Raw genomic sequence first — 19534 nt, 5'->3', positions numbered from 1 at the left:
TCCTGAAGTTTATGTGTGTGTGTGCGTTTGTTGTTGTTCTTGTTTGTTTAAAATGAATGGTTAGAGAGAGACTTGGCATAGAAAAGACAGATTCTACAAACTAATGAATCATGGCGCACTTGCCAAAGTCCTGCTGACATTCATGGAATGAAGTCTGTCCCGTACCTGTTAAGTTGCCTTTGTTTTACAGGGCAGAGAGGACTATTAGGAATGGTGGAAATGGGTAGCATTTCGCTGTTTCAGGTTTTTATTTGTGTGTCCATGTGTGTTAGACCTTATCTGAAGAAAGGCAATCTCTGCATAGTTTTGCTGTGGGCTTGGAAGTCCCAGGATCAATGCTGCTCAAAAGAGAGATCACGTTTTTCTAGGATGGGATTGTAAAGTCCAGGTTACATCCTGTTGCTTGGTAGTTATATATTAATAAATTGTAGGTCAAAAGGGCTTGTGTTATCTTGTCTTGAAGTTCATAATCTGGTGAAACTTCTTTTCATTTCTCTTGCATTTCTTCGGTGCTGAACTACAGAAACACTGATCTTAATGGTCAATTTCTTTGGTTTTCCTTTTCCATCTTGAGAAACCTGGTGCTTTTACTGAGAGAACGGTGCTGCTGGTAGGTGATTTATATATTCTGCCTAATTATTTCATGACTATATACATTTACAATTACCGAGAATAAGTAGTTCAGACCTCAGTAAAAGCCACTGCACATTTGTATATTAGAATCAGCTGCTTGTTTTCACTGTTTCTGTCCCAAGGACTGGATGGAAGCATTAATGTAACCATGAGTTAAACTTGATCATAGATCTGAAGTGTTCCCACTTGTAACTGTTCCTGCAGACTAGGAGCAGGTACAGGATCTTAAAAGGTATCTCAGTAGTGAGTACAGTGAAAGATGTTTGTGGAGAGAAGATGGCTAAATTTAGGTTGAATTTATCTCACACTGAAGAATGGTATGCAATTTTTTTATAGTATGTTATGGTTACAGCAGGGAAAGTACCCTTGCTTCCCATGCTTAAAACAGGCTTTTAAATCACTCACTTTCTTTGTGCATTATTTTATTGGGGTAACAATAAGGCTTTTATTAAGGAGTTCTTTTGTATTGTCCTTTATAGCCATTGTTGCTCTGACAGAGAAAGAGATGAATTCTTTTTCTCACTCACATTCAATAGTATTAACAGGCTTCTAGGCACCTTCTGACTGCAGTTGCTGGAGCTTGTCAGAAAAAGCAGCTGCTCATGTCAGATCCGAGGTAGAACTAGATATGTGGATTTCAGGCTACAGTTCATGGTGCTACATTCTACTACAGAGATGTTTCAGAAAGTTGGCTAGAAAATGCAAATCTGAGCCACATATCACTCCACAAATATGAACTGCAGAGGGATCTACTTCCACTGAAATAGTTTGAGATCTGTCATTTGGAAAATGTTGAAAACCAGGAATTTCAAGCAGTCAGAATGAGAATATGTAAGTCACTATTGTGGAAAAGTTCATATGAGGTCACCTGAACTGTTGCTAGGTTAGAGAGACTGCAGTGGGAATGTTTTCCCTTTTTCTTTCTCTGATGTCTGTGAAGGAAACAGACCTGCCCTGGGCTTTCCGCACAAAAGAAAAGGAGGGTTGTAGTATCTAAAAGGCCCTGTCTGCACAATGCCAAAGAGAATATGCATTGTTAGATGTTATATGGAGTTAAAGTGAACATTGCTGGTCAATGTATGGCTGATGCTATTGTTGGTGTGATGCCTGATTTGCTGACACACTGTGCACACTGCCCCCCTCTCACCGCCAGCCTCAAGCCATTTTTTACAAGGTCTGTAACTGCAGAATTGGCTGAGGAGTACTTAAAAAGTTCTTAAAAATATATTAAAAAGATAAAAATCACACTCTCATTAAGGTGTCTGACCTTGTTTGTCTGTTCCCATAGAAAACCTCAGGCAGGTTTATGTTGTCACCGGGGAACAGACTGACACCTTGTGTAGTGTTCTCCTGATTTACTTCCATCTCCTTCACTAGCTTCAAAACTCAGTCCTTTTTTGCTTCTTCCTGGAAATTTCAAACATCTACAGCTAATTTCAGTTTCATGATTATTTTATTACCATTGCTTTATTTCTTCTACCTTTGTTCACTGTGTGATCTGGAATTTATAAGGTCAATCATAATTGCAACTAGATCTGCCAGGCTCAGAATACTTGCCTGCTTCTTTTCTTTCTACCCCCTTTGGTACTTTGTCAGGAGCACTGTCTTGGAATTATCTCCCATATTATAGAACAAGCTTCAAAAACAAACAAAAAAAAAGCTTATTATAAGAAACAAGTTAAACTCTATAACTACTTCTGTTGATGTAGCTGATATGAAGGGCAAGAATTACATGATTTGTAAATTGACGTGAAGTTCTTAAACTGAATGACTGTAAGACTGTGTTGGCATGAATCTGGATGTGTGCAAAACTCCCATATCTCTCACCACCTGCTTACAAATAAAAACTAGCTAAATGTAAAGGGATCTGAGCAGAAGATGAATCCCATTTTCCTTTTTTTTTTTCCTTCAATAGGCAAATAAATTAAGATTTTGGTTCATGGAGAGTCAAGCTAGTTAATTACTTGTCAAACCTCGGAACTTACCATCACCTCAATGGGGAGGAGCGTAAGAGCTGCAAGTTAGTGATTGATGACTTCATGGCTCATTGATATAGGATAAAAAATATTAGTAAATAAGGCAGTACCTCTCTGTGCATGTCTGTAGAGAATGCTATTTGTTCTGCACACAGGGAAAGACAGGCAGTATCTTCATCACTGCTGATTTAACACTCCCTTGCTGAGACCTCACTGAAATGAATATTTTCAAGGAAGTGTAAAGAATTTTTGCAAGTTGAGAAGTGTCACAGAGATTGTTGGTCAAATGCAAATACTGATTACAAAGTATGGAGAGTTTGGATTGCCTCTGAACACTTTTTTGTTGTTGTTGGTTGGTTTGGGTTTTTTGTTAAAGTGATAAAGTTATTACTTTTTTCTTCTGCCAGGAGCTTACAGTGATAATCCAAACTCTATATTTAGTCTTTTTATCTGTGAGAATAGAGGTTATCTCTTATTAAAGAAGAGTTTTATTTGGTATTTCAGTTCAGTTTTTTGGGGTTTTTTCCCTTAAACACAGTTTTGCCCTTGACTGATTTGACCACTAAGCTTTTCCGGCTTTTAAGGGTTAGAGTCCTTTTTCTGTATTCTTCCTTTCTGGACCTCTGGACCTCTGGATGTTGTTTACAGGGTGAAAATCGTGTAAAGAACCATAATCTCTTCCTGCACCCTAAAAACTGGCAGATTAAAAAATGCAGGCAGTAGGCCTCCATAATAATTCCTGAGTAAATATTTTACTGCTTTTTCCATCTGTTACTCTAATATCTGACTTAAACTAAGCATAAATCTAGTCAGAAGAGGTCACTGGAGTATTAATCATCAGAGTTAATCCTCTTAGACATGTGTTTGGTATGAGGCCAGCTATTCAGAAATTTAACAGCACACATATGTTGCTTATCTGTCTGGCAGCATGCCAAAGAAGTAAACTTCAAGTCTGTGGTGGGTTTATATCTCTGTAAAGTACACTGCTTGTTTGGTGCAGGCTGATGCAGCTTTTCTGTATATCACACATGGTGCATAGCCTGCTACTGAAGAATGAGTTCCTTTCAGGGTGCTTTCAAAGAGCTGTAGTGTTGGTGTTGCATGGTAAAAAGTGATATCATTCACAGTTGACCTTTTCATGGTGCTTCCCTATGAAGTACGATGAGCCAGATTAAATACTACTAACTTAGAGCAGAGGAAGAGACAATATTTCAAGTAGAGTAATACTGTGGAACCCAAATATAGCTGAATGAAACCTCACCCTGCTTCCACTGCTGCCATTCTGACTTGGAGGAAACATTCATGTACATAAATACAACTCTTTCTTGAGTCAGGTCTGGATTGGACCCAGCATTTCTGTTTCTCACTTCATAGCAGTATGCTTTATACTTGACAGAAAAACGATTATATCATATCCTAATTATGGAACTGATTCATACCCTGGGGCATGGAAAGCAAACAGTAGGAGTGAGAGCATCATTAAAAAATTAGCGTATTTTTAGAGAGGAGGTAAAAATAAAAGTACAACTCCACTGAAAAGGTTAATGATGAAGAAAATAATTTCTTACATTAAAAGAACTTTTTATAACAATCTGTGATTATTGCCAAAAGAACATATATTTCTTAGTAATGTGTTTGGATTTTCTTGTAAGAAATTAATAATTTTCTTCTTGACTTTCTTTCTCAAGGAAAAGAATGAAAGCTCGTGCTCCCCCTCCACCAAATCAACCTTCTGCAGCAAGTAGAATTCACAGTGAGCACAAGTCACCTGTAGAGACAGCTGTAATTTCTGATCAGAACCTTGTGAGTGTGAAGGAGAACATGATAAACAGACTGGTGGACTTCACAGTCATTTTACCCAGTGGGGTGGAGCAGAAGTGCACAGTGCAAGGAAGGTAAGGTTTTGATTAGCTCCCACTTTTTGAAGACTTTTGTTCCCTATGGGTTACTTGCTGATATTGTCTTTCTGAGTTTATGGGGCTTCTGTGTCATGCTTTTCTCTGCATTTTAAGCAGCTGTTGCACCAGAGTCTTGAGCACCATGTATAAAGGACCCTGTCTTCTGGGGCAGGAAGGATTTAGCAGCTATTGTGTCACTGTTACCCCATGGATCAGCATGTGTACGGAACTATCCCTTTCATGTAGTGTCACTGTGCTTAGGTTGTATCACATCTCATAATCCAGAGTGGGCTCGCTGCAGTGGAAGTAGGTGCTGCTGGCAAACAGTCCTGACAGTATGAGTGCCTGGAGGAGTGCCAAGAAGCAGGCTCGGAAGATGGATGATTCATCACATTCAGAGATCCCGCCTTCATAAATACGGTGCAGCTGTGTAGACAGCAAAGCATCTGCTCTTATTTAGGAAGCCTTTTATATATAAAAGTGTATTTTTTTTCCATGGAAAGAGACAGTGATTTTCCTTGCTACTTACTGGGTACAATCAAGAGCAAGTTGTATTGGAAAGGTAATTTTGAGATAATTCTCTTCACTGTGGGAGCTCTTCTTTATTCTCATTCTTTCTATGTAAATTTTTTTGAAAGAGGGAGACCTTACTTTAGGAAATAATATGTAGAAGTTTCAAAAATAGAAACAATACTATGATGAAACCATAGCAAACAATGCTGTGGTTAGGAGAAGTCAAGAAACTGTAGAAAGAGTAACACCACATTCAAAAGGTATGTAGGTGCCTGTTGATAAATCAGATTCTTTGTATATTTTACATTTGCTGTTTTCAGTTAGGCTGCGTCCAGCAGAACTGCTTTCTGGTCTGATATATTAGTCTGTGCTGACTGTTTCCCTCATAGTATATTTTGATGGCTGAGGAGAATATGTAAACTGGTGTTTGGTGTCTGGGAGCTCTTTCTTCCCCCTACTTTTCTCATAGAAACTAACATTCACTTATCCACTCTCAGGAGGTGAGTTAAACTTGTGGGTGTCCACCCCCAAGCCAGAGTGGTGTTAAAGGTTTGAAAAGAAAGCAGTGCTTATCAGGGCACTCAGATAACATGTGTAGTGGTAGAGTTTTTATAGGGAGATTTGAACTTAATGAGAGAAAGAAGAGAACAGGCCTGGTAAGTGGAACAGGACATGAAACTCACTGGCCGTTGGATCCCAAAAAAGGTGGCAGTTCATTGGCAAATACAAGCCACCTGGGAGCTGACAACAGATAAATATTTATGCAGCATTTTTTATTGAGACAGATAATTGCCATATGGTTAGAAACTTTTTTTTCCCTCAAAAGCAAGCAGCCCAAGAGCACTCTAAGAGAGCTCTTCTAGTGTGACCTTTTTGAAGAATATAAAAACTACGGGGGAGCAAAGAATAGGAAGAAAGTCCCTGTACAGTAATATTAAATATTACAATAAATAGTCTCACACAGGTGTTTATCATTATGTATCATACACACTGAGATTGTTTTGTTTATTAGAGTCTTTAGTCTGTGGACAAAAACCTGAAAGAAATGGCAAATATGAAACTTTACTTGAAATTTCTGTGAGGTTATTTATATCATCTGCATTAAGCATCATCCTAAGCAAGCAGAATGTTCTCTGTTGACTGCGAAGGTGCTCATTTCTCTCCAGGGTCTGCATGACAGGTCTAGGCCTCTCATTTAGATGGCAATTAAATTCCTGCTTGTGTTAATGTGCTAATCTGCACATCACTGGTGCCTAAACTAGATAGTGGCTGTTCTCCCTCAGTGCTATCTTGAAGACTTGGAGTAGAGAAGTTGGTGGCACTGGTAGCCAGCTGAGGGAAGTGGAAGATGATAGAAACTGAGGAAAGGGAATTAATCATCCTAACAAGCTATGAAATAAGAAAAGGATATTCTGTAATAAGCCCCATATTACAGTGACATCAGTCTGTAAACAGACCTCTTGTGTGCTGCTGTTCTTTCTAATCACTGGAAGATGCAATTTTCTTTACATTAGCCCTGGTTATGTCTTTAGGTATGTGGAATAGTGAAAAAAAAATAATAATGTCAAGTTTTCTGAAACTTTTAGGGAGTGAACTGTCCTAAGTCTCCAGGTTTGGGTGAAAGCCCAGGTTTTTCAACTTTTTGCATTTTGATATTGTGAACTAAACAGCTATGAAATACAATGATGTTTAGGGGTAAACATTAAATGATGAAGTTACTGGATTTTTTAAAATGTGGTGGGTTTTGGTTTTGTTGTGGGTGGATTTTTGGGTTTGTTTTTTTGGTTTGTTTTTTTTGGGAGGGTGGGTTTTTTGGGTTTTTTGGTGATGGTGGTGGTGGTGATGGTGATTTGGCTTAGTTTGGGGGTTTTTTTTTGCTTTTTTTTTAGTTTGAGGCAAGTGTAAAAGCCAGTGCAGGTAATGGATTATTTTTATCTGTGATGATATCATGGAAGGATGTTTCAGAAAAATTTGCTATTGTTGATACTGCTATAAATCTTCAGTATTTTTGTTGCCATCATTAAAACTGTATTCTGCAAAATCTCCTTTTGGCTACCCCATTGCTTTTTTGTTTCAATAAAATTTGCAAATGCTTGCCCTGGGCATATTAGTAATGAAAAATTATTCTGTAATTTTAGGAAAGCAGTTCACAGGACAATGAAGTATATGAATATAATATAACAACGAAAATATAAATACTGTAGTTAATTAGTATCACTTAAGATTATTACTAATGAACTAAAAGTTACATCTTTCAATTTGTTAATTGTATGTAAGCAAAGCGACATGTTTTAATTTAACTTTGTTCTCTATGTAAAAAGTTCCTGTAAATATCAGCAAGAGGGCAGAAAATTCTCATTAAATTTTCTTGAAAGACACTTTAAGAAAAAAAGTGTGTGCTGTTTAAAGATATTTTATTGGAATCTGGAACCTTGAAATTGTTTTATTTATAGAAGTTAACTCAAGCTGACAGTCTTGCTAACAGTTTATTGCCATCTTGTAGCACACAGTTTGTTTGAGAATTTCGAAATATGTAGTGCAGATTTTAGTACAAAGCTGAGTCCTCAGGGAGTGTGTGCAGCAATAGAATAGTATTAACAAACAGTTTTCTTTTTGAAAGAATTGATCCCTGGGAGCTCTACTGTAAAACATGGAGAAGTATTCATGAAAAGCTGTTAGCCTACTTCCTCTTGAAAAGGAGGGAAACACTATTCTGTGTTTGTACTTGTGTATGAGCCCTAACTGATGTGCTGAAAGGATAAGTAAAGCATTGCCCATTTACACATCTTGTGTATGTAGATCTGTAGCACATCCACACAAACTGTTAACGGGTCCGAGAGAGGTGATGAGTAGACACTGAGATGGCAAACAAGTGGAAAAGCTCCCAAGTTACCTGTTTTCTGTTTGTGATTCCCGGAAGTAATACTTTCAATGGGTACCTGTAAATAAAAGGGTCATGCATCTGTCTCTGTTCACATCGAGGGTGCCACTGAGGAGGACTTCCTGATTAGCATAGATACAGACATTAAGCTTGGAACTCAGTAGTATTTGAAATGGATTGCAGAAAAATGAGGATATTTGAAGTTACGTGAGGTTTGGTTTGGAGTTGTCCACACATGGATGACCAATATGCAAGAAAGTAAACTGGACAGTTGTTGCTCCTGCTGTTATCTTACATGTTACACAAATTCCCTCATACGTATGATGCACAGAGAGCAAGACACTGGAAGAAATAATAAACTACAGCTGAAGCTGTAGTCTAATTCTGCAAATATTGGAGGACGGAGTTCAGTACACCATATGCATTATATGGAGTATAAGGCTAATGTCATACGGAAAGAATATTTTCATGTATTCTCAGTAATAGACTCTTTATTGTGGGCTTGTAGCTCAACATACAGAACAGTGTCTCAGGAAAGACTGAAGGTGTGAAATCAGCCCAGGTTGGTGAAACATTAAAGAGGAAGATAGAAGAGGATAAACAGGGCACATGTCAAAAGGATTAAAAATTAGTTTAAATACTGAATAAAGCTCAGGTCAAAATTAAAGTAGTTTGATGTAGGCTAAGGGAAAAAAAAAAAAGGTTGTACTAGAAGTTATGTTGAAAGAGGCCACTTGAACAGACAAGGCCACTCTAGGCAAGTTTGAATACCTTCAGGGAGGAGTTTTCTGGATTTCTCTGCACCTCTTTTCCAGGGCTGGCATCATCTTTATGGAGACAATATGTTTACTTGTACCTAAATGGAATTTCCTATTCAGCACTTGCTCTTGCCGCTTGTCCTCTTGCTGTTCACTGGCAAGAAGAGTCTGTCTCTGTAACCCTACAGTTCATACTTACAGACAATAGCAAGATGTCTCTTCACCTTTCTTATCTTAAGGCTCAAAAAGCACAGTCCTCTGTCTCTTCTTGTGTATCATCTTGATGTTCCTTCTGCGGACTTGCTCAGGTATGGAAAATAAAAGCTAAATACAGGAGCAAGCTAAGAAAGAAACTGAAAACATTTTTGAGTGTCTTATTTATCATACTTCCTGAACTTTTTTGGATACAGCTTGCTACTTAGTGTGCACATTTTTGTTTGTGTAGAAAAAGTTGTAATCTTTTCATGAAGCAGCTGCTGTAATTTAGGGAATGAGAAAATAATGATTGATGGTATTTTTCTGGTGTAGATGCAAATAGTGAAAGAATTAGAGACTTTGGGTCATCCACCCCCTTTACACTTTCATGTTTCTTTTCCAGTCAATTGCTACTGTAGATTCTTAATGCGTATTTGACATTGGCCTAAATAAAGAAGATTATTTCCTCCAGTTTGAGATTTTAAGGGTTTTTTTAATCATGGAATTACAGAATAGCTTAGGTTGGAAAGGACCTTAAAGACTATCTAGCTCCAATCCCTACCATGCACCAGGGACTTGCTCAGATCCCTGTTCAACTTGGCCTCTCATGCTTCCAGGGATGGGGCATCCACAGCTTCTCTGGAGCAGTTCCTGTGCTTCACCACCCTCACAGTGAAGAATTTCTTCCTAATATCTAATCTAAGCCTACTCTCAGTTTGAATCTATTACGCCTTGTTCTGTCACCACATGCTCTTGTGAAAAGTCCCTCTCCAGCTTTCTTGTAGACCCATTTTTAGGTGCTGGAAGGAATTTATAGCATGAAAGTAGAACGCAAAAAGAAAGTTAGTTTTGTTTGATAGAATACGACTTTACCCTGCACATTTATTTTTAGATGTACAAGGCTGTATTTTAAAATGGATTTCCCTGTGTGAGCCAAGGAGGTTAAACCAAACCGCACCCAAAACATCTCAGTTGTTTTCTACTTCCTAAAAACCATAGGCCTCTGCTTCATTTTACTGGAGAACAGCAAGAAACAAGCAGTCTGCTCAAACTTGATCAGAACTTCAGCACAATAAGTATTACTGACAAAGTAGTTATTATTTACTGTCCAGAATTGGCATTAAATGTCAAACAGCTTAGTAACAGAATGTCAAAACAGAGCCAAAGTACTCTCCTTTCCTAAGAATAGTCATATGGACCTTATGAGTCCTAAATTGTGTTCACTCTCCAATTTTGTTTCTGTTCTCTAGTATTTGCTTGTCAGTCATTAACCTTTGGTGTCTTATTACATATTGTTTGGTCACACCAAAAATTTCAGCAACATCTTACTAAAATGGAAAATGTAAGGTGTTTCTTTTATGAATAGTTGAAAAGGAAGGACATATTTAACTTCATTTCAGCTTTAGATTTAAGACCTGCCTGAATTTCAAAACAGAGTATGTTCTGTACCACATATCCAAGCAGGTTAAAAGAACGTGGAGATCTGTGTGGAACAAATGGAAGCAAAGGAAGGATTGACTTTGCATCTTCCAAGAGCCATATTCAGCCCAAGGTTAGAAAAGTTGGTCTAGGTTAGTAGATTATCATTCTCTTGCTGTGTTTAGTGACTCTCTTCCATGCATAGCATATACATGGAGTTACTTGAAATGAAACTCCCATTTAAAATCAGACTGAACTATTATGGTTTAGAAGGAAATTATTTCAAGTTTGTGCCATTGAAATATGGTATAAGAATACCTTCATTGCAAGGATTTCCCAGCTCTCTTACTTTGCTTGAAACACAAGAATTTTGAACTTCGTGGAATTCCTCTCCTTTCCTCTTTTTCTCCTTTCCTCCTTTCTTCCTTTCCTCCCCTCCTCCTCTCCTCCTCTCCTTCTTTCCTCTTTCCTTCTTTTCCTTTCCTCTCCCCTCTTCTCTTTTTTTCTTTACACTTCAGAAGTTTTGTGAAAAATTTTCCCCAAATTTACATTTTTTAAAGAGCATATGATTTGCTTTGAAGCTTTTTCAAAAGCTTCAGCTGTACTTTTAAATGGTACAAATGAAGGCTGGAGATGCTCTTCATTGAACAGTTGTGTATTCTGAGCAGCATGGCACAGGTTGGGATGTTGCAGACTTCCTTAAGTGTTATGTTTAATGCATACCTGTTTGTAATCAGCAATAAGGTGGAACCTCAGTTTTGGCTGGATTTTTGAATTGTACATTTTCCAGACAAATTGGCTTAAGTTGCATGATTGTTTGTAACTTATTTTCTCTGATGGCTGGTGTGGATTCTGACCTTGTTATAGTTGTGGTACTGTTGCTGCTGGATATATTTTATAATTTCAGTGGTATATTCGTGGAATCATAAACTGTTATTCTGATGAGCTACCTTCTCTTTACAAATACTTTTTCAAGAGGCAAGATAACTGTCCAAATTTGAATGAATTATTGCAGAAATGCATTACAGAATATATCACAGAATATGCATTACAGAAATATATTATTGTTACACTTTAAATATAAATGTCAAACACATAGGACACCATGTATTGTGATTCTGCCAGATTATTTACTTTTCTCTGAAACAATAGTAAGAAGACTGAGGGGAAAACAAAACCATGAAAACTTTAGTTTAGAAGAAATATGTCTGTAAACAGACAAGTTGTGATCTGTATCAGAAGAACTGATAATCACTTTTAAAAAGTGTGCACTTGCTGCACAGTTTAATGAATATTCATGTAAATACTGGTGTAGGTGGGACTGTTTTGTAGTTTGGACTTAGTAGCTCGAAATGTCTGTTAGTGTGTGGTGTGTAGCCTATGGATGGAACATAGTTGTGAAACAGATGTTTTCAACTTGGGGACAAGCATCAGAATGAGTCATCATGAAATGAGCTTTTACAGTCTTGATTTGGGTGCTACACGTTTGTATTTGTATTTGTGCTCTCTGTGTTAACAGTTGCCATAGTGCATTGTGTTCTGAAGCCTGCTATACATATTAATGACATCTGTTTTCCTTATTTGATCTTCAGTCATCATCTTCTGAGTTCTTCCCTTTTCAGTGAATCATGTATTTCAAATTTTCCACACTTGCCACTTTTCCAGCTCACACTGTGTAACTCAGTTAAGCTTGAAAAAGATTACTGTAAAGAAGGTCCGTCCTCTTCTCTTGCATGGGAAGAGCTGTCACCTATCAGGTAATAAGGAATTGCTCTAGTTTTCTATTTTTGTTGTCTTTGCCATTAGCCCTGCAGAGTTCTTCACCAACTTGTTGAGCAGTTGTTGGCCAACAACATACCTATAGGAAGAAGATTGGTGGCCCTCCACACAGTAGTTCCCAAATGTCAACAGCTTGCAGTTTAAAGAGTAGTTCTTGAGCTACAGATGTAATGTTGCTGGCTGATAACCTTTGGAGGATTTTATTTTCTTTGAATTTGCTTCTCTTTTGAATATATATAGAGTTTTGTTCTGTTTAAACATTAAAAGAAGTGCCAGTTCTTTTAGCAAATTTCTTGTCTGTGCATTTATTTTCATTTCTGTTAGAAGACAAATATCCCACTGCATATGACAGCTTCCAGCTACAGCTGGTAAATTTCTTTTTTAGCTCACATTGTTTTATTGATGGCAGACACTGGTTTATGAAACCAAAACTTTTTAGAAAAATGAGCAGTTTTAATAAACCTATTTTCTTTGATCCTGTACAGCATTTTTGGGGGGTAGGCTGGGAAAATAAAGGAACCCTTCATTACCATGGCAGAGGAGATTTTCTGGAGTATGGGGGAGCACAGTTCCTGTCTGCTGTATTAGGCAGTATCAAGCTCCAGTAAATATTGAGTTCTTGATACAGAATGGAGTACCTCTGTGCAGAGGCACGAAATGAGAGTGACAGTTGCTGACTCTCTTAAAACCTCATGTTTTAAGAATCATACTGCAGAGATTTGCTGCTGATGGGGACACTCAAAACCCAGATCGTTTTGTACAGGGTTAATATCTTAACCAAAATAAATATGGACAGGATCTCTTGTACTGGAAAATATTGCTGATGTCAGATGGATTTAGAGAATTCAAATTTGCAAACTGGAAAAATAAGCCCTAATCTACCAAATCTACCATTTGTTCCAGATTTAAGTACTCCACTTTGGGTTTTGTGATTGTTCAAATCTAGATGTAGTTTACCAGACTGTGAGTTCATCATTTACTCATATCTTGTCTTCACACTTAAAAACAGAATTTGAACTGGAGCATTTAATGTATGGATTTAGTCCATTATGACCCTCAGTTGGTCAGAGCATGGTGCTAATAACACCAAGGGTGTGGATTCAATCTTATATAGGCCTTTCACTTAAGAGTTGGCCTTGTTGGATCCTTGTGAATCACTTCCAACTCAGAATATTTTGTGATCTGTTGTCTGGAAATAAATGAGATGCACTTTGTCTGCTCTTGGCTTATGTTTGTTAGTGCTATGATTGGCACTGCTGTCTGCCTGATACTGAATAGTTAGTTGCGAGCTCATAAACAGACACTGAAGTGTGAATATATTTAATTCTTATCATTTTATCTGATCTGTTTAACATTTCAAAGCACTAGCGCTGTTCGCTCCCAGAAGTGATTAACTACTGGCACATGTCTTTTATCCCCCATCTTAAATTTGAGGCAAATTTTCTTGCAAAGTTTTTTTTCCTTATGCTAACGGTGAATTCTTCTTCCTTGTAGTAAAGCTGTGATGGATGTATTGGTTGATTTATGCAGCCAGTATCACTTAAATCCATCCCAACATAGTCTTGAACTAAAGTCTTCAGGAACTCAACAAGTTCTGAGTTACAAGCCAAACACTTTGATAGGAGCACTGGATGTACAGACAGTACTTCTGAAAGAGAAGATTCTCGAAGAGAAGGCAAAACGACCTCTGCCAAGGGTCCCTGAGGTCAGTACTCTGTAGGGGTAAAAAGATGTCATGAAACAGCATTCCATTCCTATGATTTCAGTTCTTCCAATCTTTCCATCTTTAAACCAGATGGGAAAGACTTGGGATTGGCTATAACCTGCTTTACTAGCTTAACTGTTTTGCATGTAGGCAGAGGCTAGTCTAGACATTTAGACGAAATGGTATTTTGCATGTTGTTGGATAGATGGAAATCTTAAGATAGGGGCAATTTAAAATTGCAGTAATGGCTAAAATAACTGTTGTGGAGTTGTTTTGGTGATATTTTGTGTACCATCTTCATTGACAATATGGGAGAAGGCTGATCATTAATAATTGAATTTCACAATACAGTGAAGATTAAGAACTAGTCATTTTCCAAATGTTTGCTGAAAATTTTTATTATTTCAATAACTATATCTAATTATACTCTCCCACCTTTCAGAGTGGGACCTGTGTTTATATTGCATCTGCCTCTGATTCCTTTTCCTTCTTCGCATGTTCTTGTGAATGTCTTCTTAGTGGAAAGGGAGGTCTGAGATTTTATTCTTTCAAATAGTATTTTTTGCAATGTGGGGATAAGTTTTCCTAGGAATAGTCAAGACAAGATGGAAATCCCCTGTGCTTTTCTCATTGTAAGAGGGCTTATCCAGCAAAGAAGGGATACTGAGAGTTTGTGTTTGTTTCTGCAGAAATCTGTGAGGCTGGTAGTGAACTACCTGAAGACACAGAAGGCTGTGGTTCGAGTTAGTCCAGAGGTGCCTCTCCACAACATCATCCCAGCTATCTGTGAGAAGTGTGAAGTCAGTCAAGAGCACATTGTTCTTCTGCGGGATGGCATAACTGGGGAAGAGCTGGAGCTTACCAAGTCCTTGGAGGAGCTAGGAATAAAGGAGCTGTACGCCTGGGACAGAAAAAAAGGTGAGCCAAGACTGAAAGCGGTCACTGCAGGGTTATATGATGTGACAACAATATTATGGGCAATTAAAAGCATTCATGCTGCTATCCTTTTGAGGTCCAGCTGAAACAGCAGAGTGAGATCTCAGTCTGGAGAGCAGCACAGGTTTGTTCAGCGAGCTGTGCCCAGAGCAGCAGCCAGGTCAGCAACTTGCCCAGCCGTCCTTGGTTGCTCTTGGGCTTTATGCCAGGCTGGGCTGGACTCTGGCCGGGTTGCAGGTTGGCCTAGGGCAGGGCAAAAGGAGGAGCTTTGCTGTGTCCCAGAGCTGCAGTGTAATACAAGGGGCCTCGTCCAGGCAGAGTCTGTCAGCTACCTGTGCTGTGGCTTGGAGAGAAGGAAGGAAGAGACATGCCATAGTCATGGCAGCTGTGAAAGCTGAGAGGCAGAGGCAACAGACCAGGGCTTATGAGAAGCAGACTGGACAGGATCAGAGACAGTTCCTCCAAAGAGCAAAGTTATTGACGGTTTAGTGAAGAGGAGCTAAGAGGTATTTGTATTTAAAATTTTGTTCTCATGTTTATCTATCCTCACTTTCTGTGTTCATAGACAAAATTGTAGTAGCAGCTTCTTGGAGTTGAGTTTTATCAGCCTGATTATGTATTTAAATAATGTAATTCTGTGATGTGCTTTAAAATATACCTGCTTTAAAAGTACATATTGACAAGCCCTACTTCCTTTGAGGTCAGAAAATAATATTCATTAAAATTGTCTCCTGCAGTTTTTCTCAATCGCTATCGCTCCCAGCACAGTAAATGCCCTTATTTATTGTTTAGATAACGCCATTCTTGTAGGTGCTGAGCTGTAGGCTTATTTTTTATTTATAAAATTATTTATTTATGTTGACATTCTGTCTCTTCTTTCCAACTCTTTGATAAGTGACAGTTCTACCTCTGTGTGAGTCAAATTTCAGTGAGCTTAGACTTCTAAGTAAACTAAATATCTCCTTTTCTTTTGAATTGCTGGGATGTTCCAAAAAGAGGCTGACAACATGTCATAACTCAATTGCATGTTGTTTTTTTCAAGACATGTTTACTGTAATTAAGCTAACCATTTTGGAGCAACATATTGAACATGGATTGAATTCAACAGGATTCATTCAACATACTCAGGGACAACTTAGAGAGTAATTATCATAAGCTTTCAGTAAAGTCTTCCCTTTCAAATGAAATTGGTGATGTGTTTGCTAGTGCATTGTTGATCCTCGAATTTGGTTGCAGCTTATGTAGTCAAAATTAAGACTTTACTATAGGGCTGGGATTATAGCAGAAAATTATCACAGAATCACAGAATATATTGAGTTGAAAGGACCCACAAAGATCTACACATCATAGTGTGCTTCTCTCTACGTCAGCTTTTTTTTTTTAATATTCAATTCTTTTTTAACCTTTCAGTATTCTTTTCATTTCATTATGATTAAATCCATCTGATCCTGAGTATAACTCAGTTTTTTATGCTTTCCTCTTACTCTGCACCATTGTGTCTGGGAAAACCAGTAAATGCACCTAAAGTTTACAAGAATTTTTCCTTTGCTTCAGCAAACTTTTTCTTCAGTGTTCTCATTTGTAATCTCTAGGAGGAGTAAACCCATTGGTTTCAGTAGCAGTTGGTCTGTGACTTGTGCATTGAGTGGGTATCTAGCTTTACTTAACAGAAAATAGATTTTTCAAACACAACAACAACAACAAGTTGTCACTAACAAGTAAGGTATCAGAGGTGCTGAAAGCCATAGGCTGTGCTTGTAAGAGCAGATTCTAGAAAAACTCCTCACTCTTCCTTGCCTGAAACAGAAGACACCAAGAGCTGAAGGATTTTTAAAAGAGAAGCTCTGCTGCCACCTGCTTACTTAATTCTGTTTAGCAGTGGAAGCAGCTTCATGACTGAATCAGGAGTTTATTAATACAAGTGCAGGTAAACTGCTTCAGTAGCAGCTCTGCATGTCTGTTGTTGGTCAACATTTTTTTCTGCAGTGCTTAGGAAAAAAGGTGCTAGGACTAATTAATGAATATTGTGCTTTACAGGGCTCTATCGAAACTTTAATGTGTTTTCTCTTATCCTTTCATTGCCTGACTTTTCCAGTTCCTCCATCAAAAACTCAGTCTGAACCTTCTCTGAACTATAGAGGTACTGTACAATGCTGCTGAGGGGAAGCTTCGCTCTGTGTTTAACTATCTCACTTCATTCTATGTTTAATATGGGTTTGCTAGATAGATCTTTAAGAATGTCAAGTAAAATGCTGTAGAGAAACAAGCTATTTTTGATATGTTTTGTCTTTCCAAAGTGTTGCTTACATGTCTTGTGCTTCTGTTAAGAACAAACACATTCTGTGCGTACTGTCTCTTCTGTAATAGCCATTAAAACACCAGCAAGTAACAAATTCTGCTACTTAACTGTTTTGTGGTGAGGTGTATCTCTGTAGATTCCAAGCCTGTTCAGTTTATCTACATCATGATTAGGTAAAGTTCAGAATTACAAAGATTTATGAGGACTCTTGGGTTCAAAATTTATTTAGTAGCCAAGGCAGAAAATTTTGATGTCTGTGAGATCTTCCACTGATTTCATGCAGCAAAGCACTTTACTATCGAATGTATACATACGCATTGGGTAACTGAATAGATATTGACTTCTGAATTGTTACAGTAGTTGGGGTTGGATTAGATTATGTTGGTGCTTCTGCTTCCAGTCAAATAGAAAATGTGTGTATTTAGCATGTCCTTTCCCCTACTGAGTCTGTTTTAATACATTGCTTAGATTAATTATCCTCAAGAAAGGTATGGTTGATGTCTAATGAGCTTTACGTCTTTGCATTACTAGTAGACACAACATAACCAAAGTAAAACTGGATAACTTACTTTAATTTTTCTGAAGAAAGTCCACCTCCAGTAGGTGACAGCTATCAAACAAATCTTAGCTCGTGGCCTGTTGGCTTCACTAATGGCAGCACTATTCTCCCTAATCCTCTGTCATTACTTGCTGTGGCTTCCTCTTACATGGAGATCAATACTAGATGAAATATCTACTGTATTTATTTAAGAAAAAGTTATACAGATTATTAAGAATCCTTATTTTGATATTATACACATTACTTAAATCCTAATTTATTTGGATTACACAATGTTCAATGACAGCTGCTGCTGCTGATCAGCTGCTATTTTAGCCTTTCCATAACATTGTTTATAGTTGAAGACTATGCAAATAAAGGAATCATAATCCATATCTAGTTGCCACCCCAGCCCCAAGCAAGAAACTAGCATAAGTAGTGCTTAGTTTTTAAGAAAAGCATTAATTCATTACTGTATTTGTTTGCAGTGCAGTTGCACCCTTTCTTAAGGATAGTTTCTCCCTGCTGTTCTTTGTGTTCATTGTATATGTTTAACACCTTCTGACACATGAGATTGTTACATGCAAAAGTGATCTGTGTGAAAATCAGCTTGTGTGTTATGCAAATAAGTCTACAAGAGTTCTGGGATAAGGTTGTTTGGCAAAGTAAATCTTTATTTTGTGTCAACAAGTAAGTAATTTTGAATTTGAGTTTTAATTGTTATTAAGCAAATATTTAAAAGAGGAGGTATTTTTTCCCTGTGAACTAAACTTTTTGAATGCTACTGGAATAATCTGATGTACTTGGAATTGGGAGGAAAGATTTATAGCATTATGCAGAGTCCATTTTAAAAAGTGAGAGCAATTCATCATCTGTGTATTAAATGGGTAATGTTGATTCCTGTAATGCATGAGTGTGTCATTTTGCTCATTCAGCATGTGGATGAGAAACTGAAGGGGGAAAGTGAAGGGATACTAAATTATATGAGAACTCATACAATAACTTAAGCAGGTTCAAGGAAGACACATATGAGCTCCTACAGCCTGAAATACCTATAAACTCCCCTCTTTTCCCACCTGAAGTAAAAGCACCAAGATAAGAAAGATGACCACAACCAGCTAGTTTAAGTTCTAAGGAGAGCCCTGTTTCCAATGGAAAGGTCTTTCTCCTCTTTATAGAGCTTTATCCAAATTACAGATAGAGAATGTCCCATTTAAGTTCACAGTCAGACTAAGTCAGACTATGAATTGTTAAAGACACCCACCAGTATATGTTTTTTAGATGTTTGGGATTTTTTAGCATTACAGTACTCTATGAGATTTAAGTGATACATCTAAGAAGCATTTCTGAAGTAATAAGCAATTTGCTCATGTTTTGCCTTTTAATAAGGGTTACTGGATTGTGATTGAAAACCTAGTGCACTTTATTAAACTACTCCATTTGTCTTAATTAGATTTTGGAATATACTCAGAACACATAAAGTGTGACAAAATAAGTGCAGGATCTGGCTGTTACTTAGATAATCCATCAGTTTACAACAATCCAGCCTTAATCCAGGACATTTTAAAGTACTCATCTTGTGAATCTTTATTTCAAAAATGTAACAATTGTTTCATTAAAATTGTTTCAGAACCAAATCGAAAGGCTTCAGTAAGCAGTGATGCAATAGAGAAAGAAAAGACAAGACTTTTGGGATTGTTTAATGCTGATAGGAGAAGCAGCCAGGTAAGTGTTCAGCAGTGTACTGCTCACTGTAGAGAATTTATTTATTTCCAGATCTGCTTTGTCTGTGGGTGGTGGCATTTGTTTGGCCTGCCTTCCTTTTCCTTCCAGAGAGTAATCTGTTAAAAGGGGCATAAACCATGTGCAATCAGTGCAGCCTGATGGAGCTATCACCTGCTTATTGAAGGAGTCAAGCATGTTGTCTATTTACTTTTTTCTTAATCTTTTTTCAATGCTGTGAGTTCAGTAGGTGTTAAAAAAGGGCAATACTTTCAAGGAATT

The 19534-nt window shown here is 37.6% G+C and overlaps 1 protein-coding gene across 10 annotated transcripts in view; it reads left to right on the top strand.

Moving 5' to 3' along the window:
• COBL (cordon-bleu WH2 repeat protein) overlaps positions 1–19534 on the top strand; it is a 187977-nt gene that overhangs the window by 66230 nt on the left and 102213 nt on the right. For 7 of the 10 annotated variants that reach the window (XM_083864579.1, XM_083864581.1, XM_083864580.1 and 4 more), the window contains exons 2-5: positions 4298–4504; positions 13547–13757; positions 14447–14675; positions 19161–19255. In XM_083864579.1, the coding sequence (XP_083720705.1) occupies positions 4298–4504; positions 13547–13757; positions 14447–14675; positions 19161–19255 (742 nt within the window). Of the gene's footprint in view, positions 1–491; positions 611–2548; positions 2654–4297; positions 4505–13546; positions 13758–14446; positions 14676–15007; positions 15200–19160; positions 19256–19534 lie in introns of those variants that run through there. The other 3 variants (XM_083864582.1, XM_083864586.1, XM_083864578.1) reach the window with 3 other exon arrangements.

The sequence above is a fragment of the Zosterops lateralis genome (assembly GCF_965231275.1).
Source record: "Zosterops lateralis genome assembly, chromosome: 1".
Lineage (NCBI taxonomy): Eukaryota > Metazoa > Chordata > Aves > Passeriformes > Zosteropidae > Zosterops > Zosterops lateralis.
The sequence above is the reverse complement of the archived record's forward strand: the minus strand, read 5'-3'. Positions and strand labels throughout refer to the sequence as shown.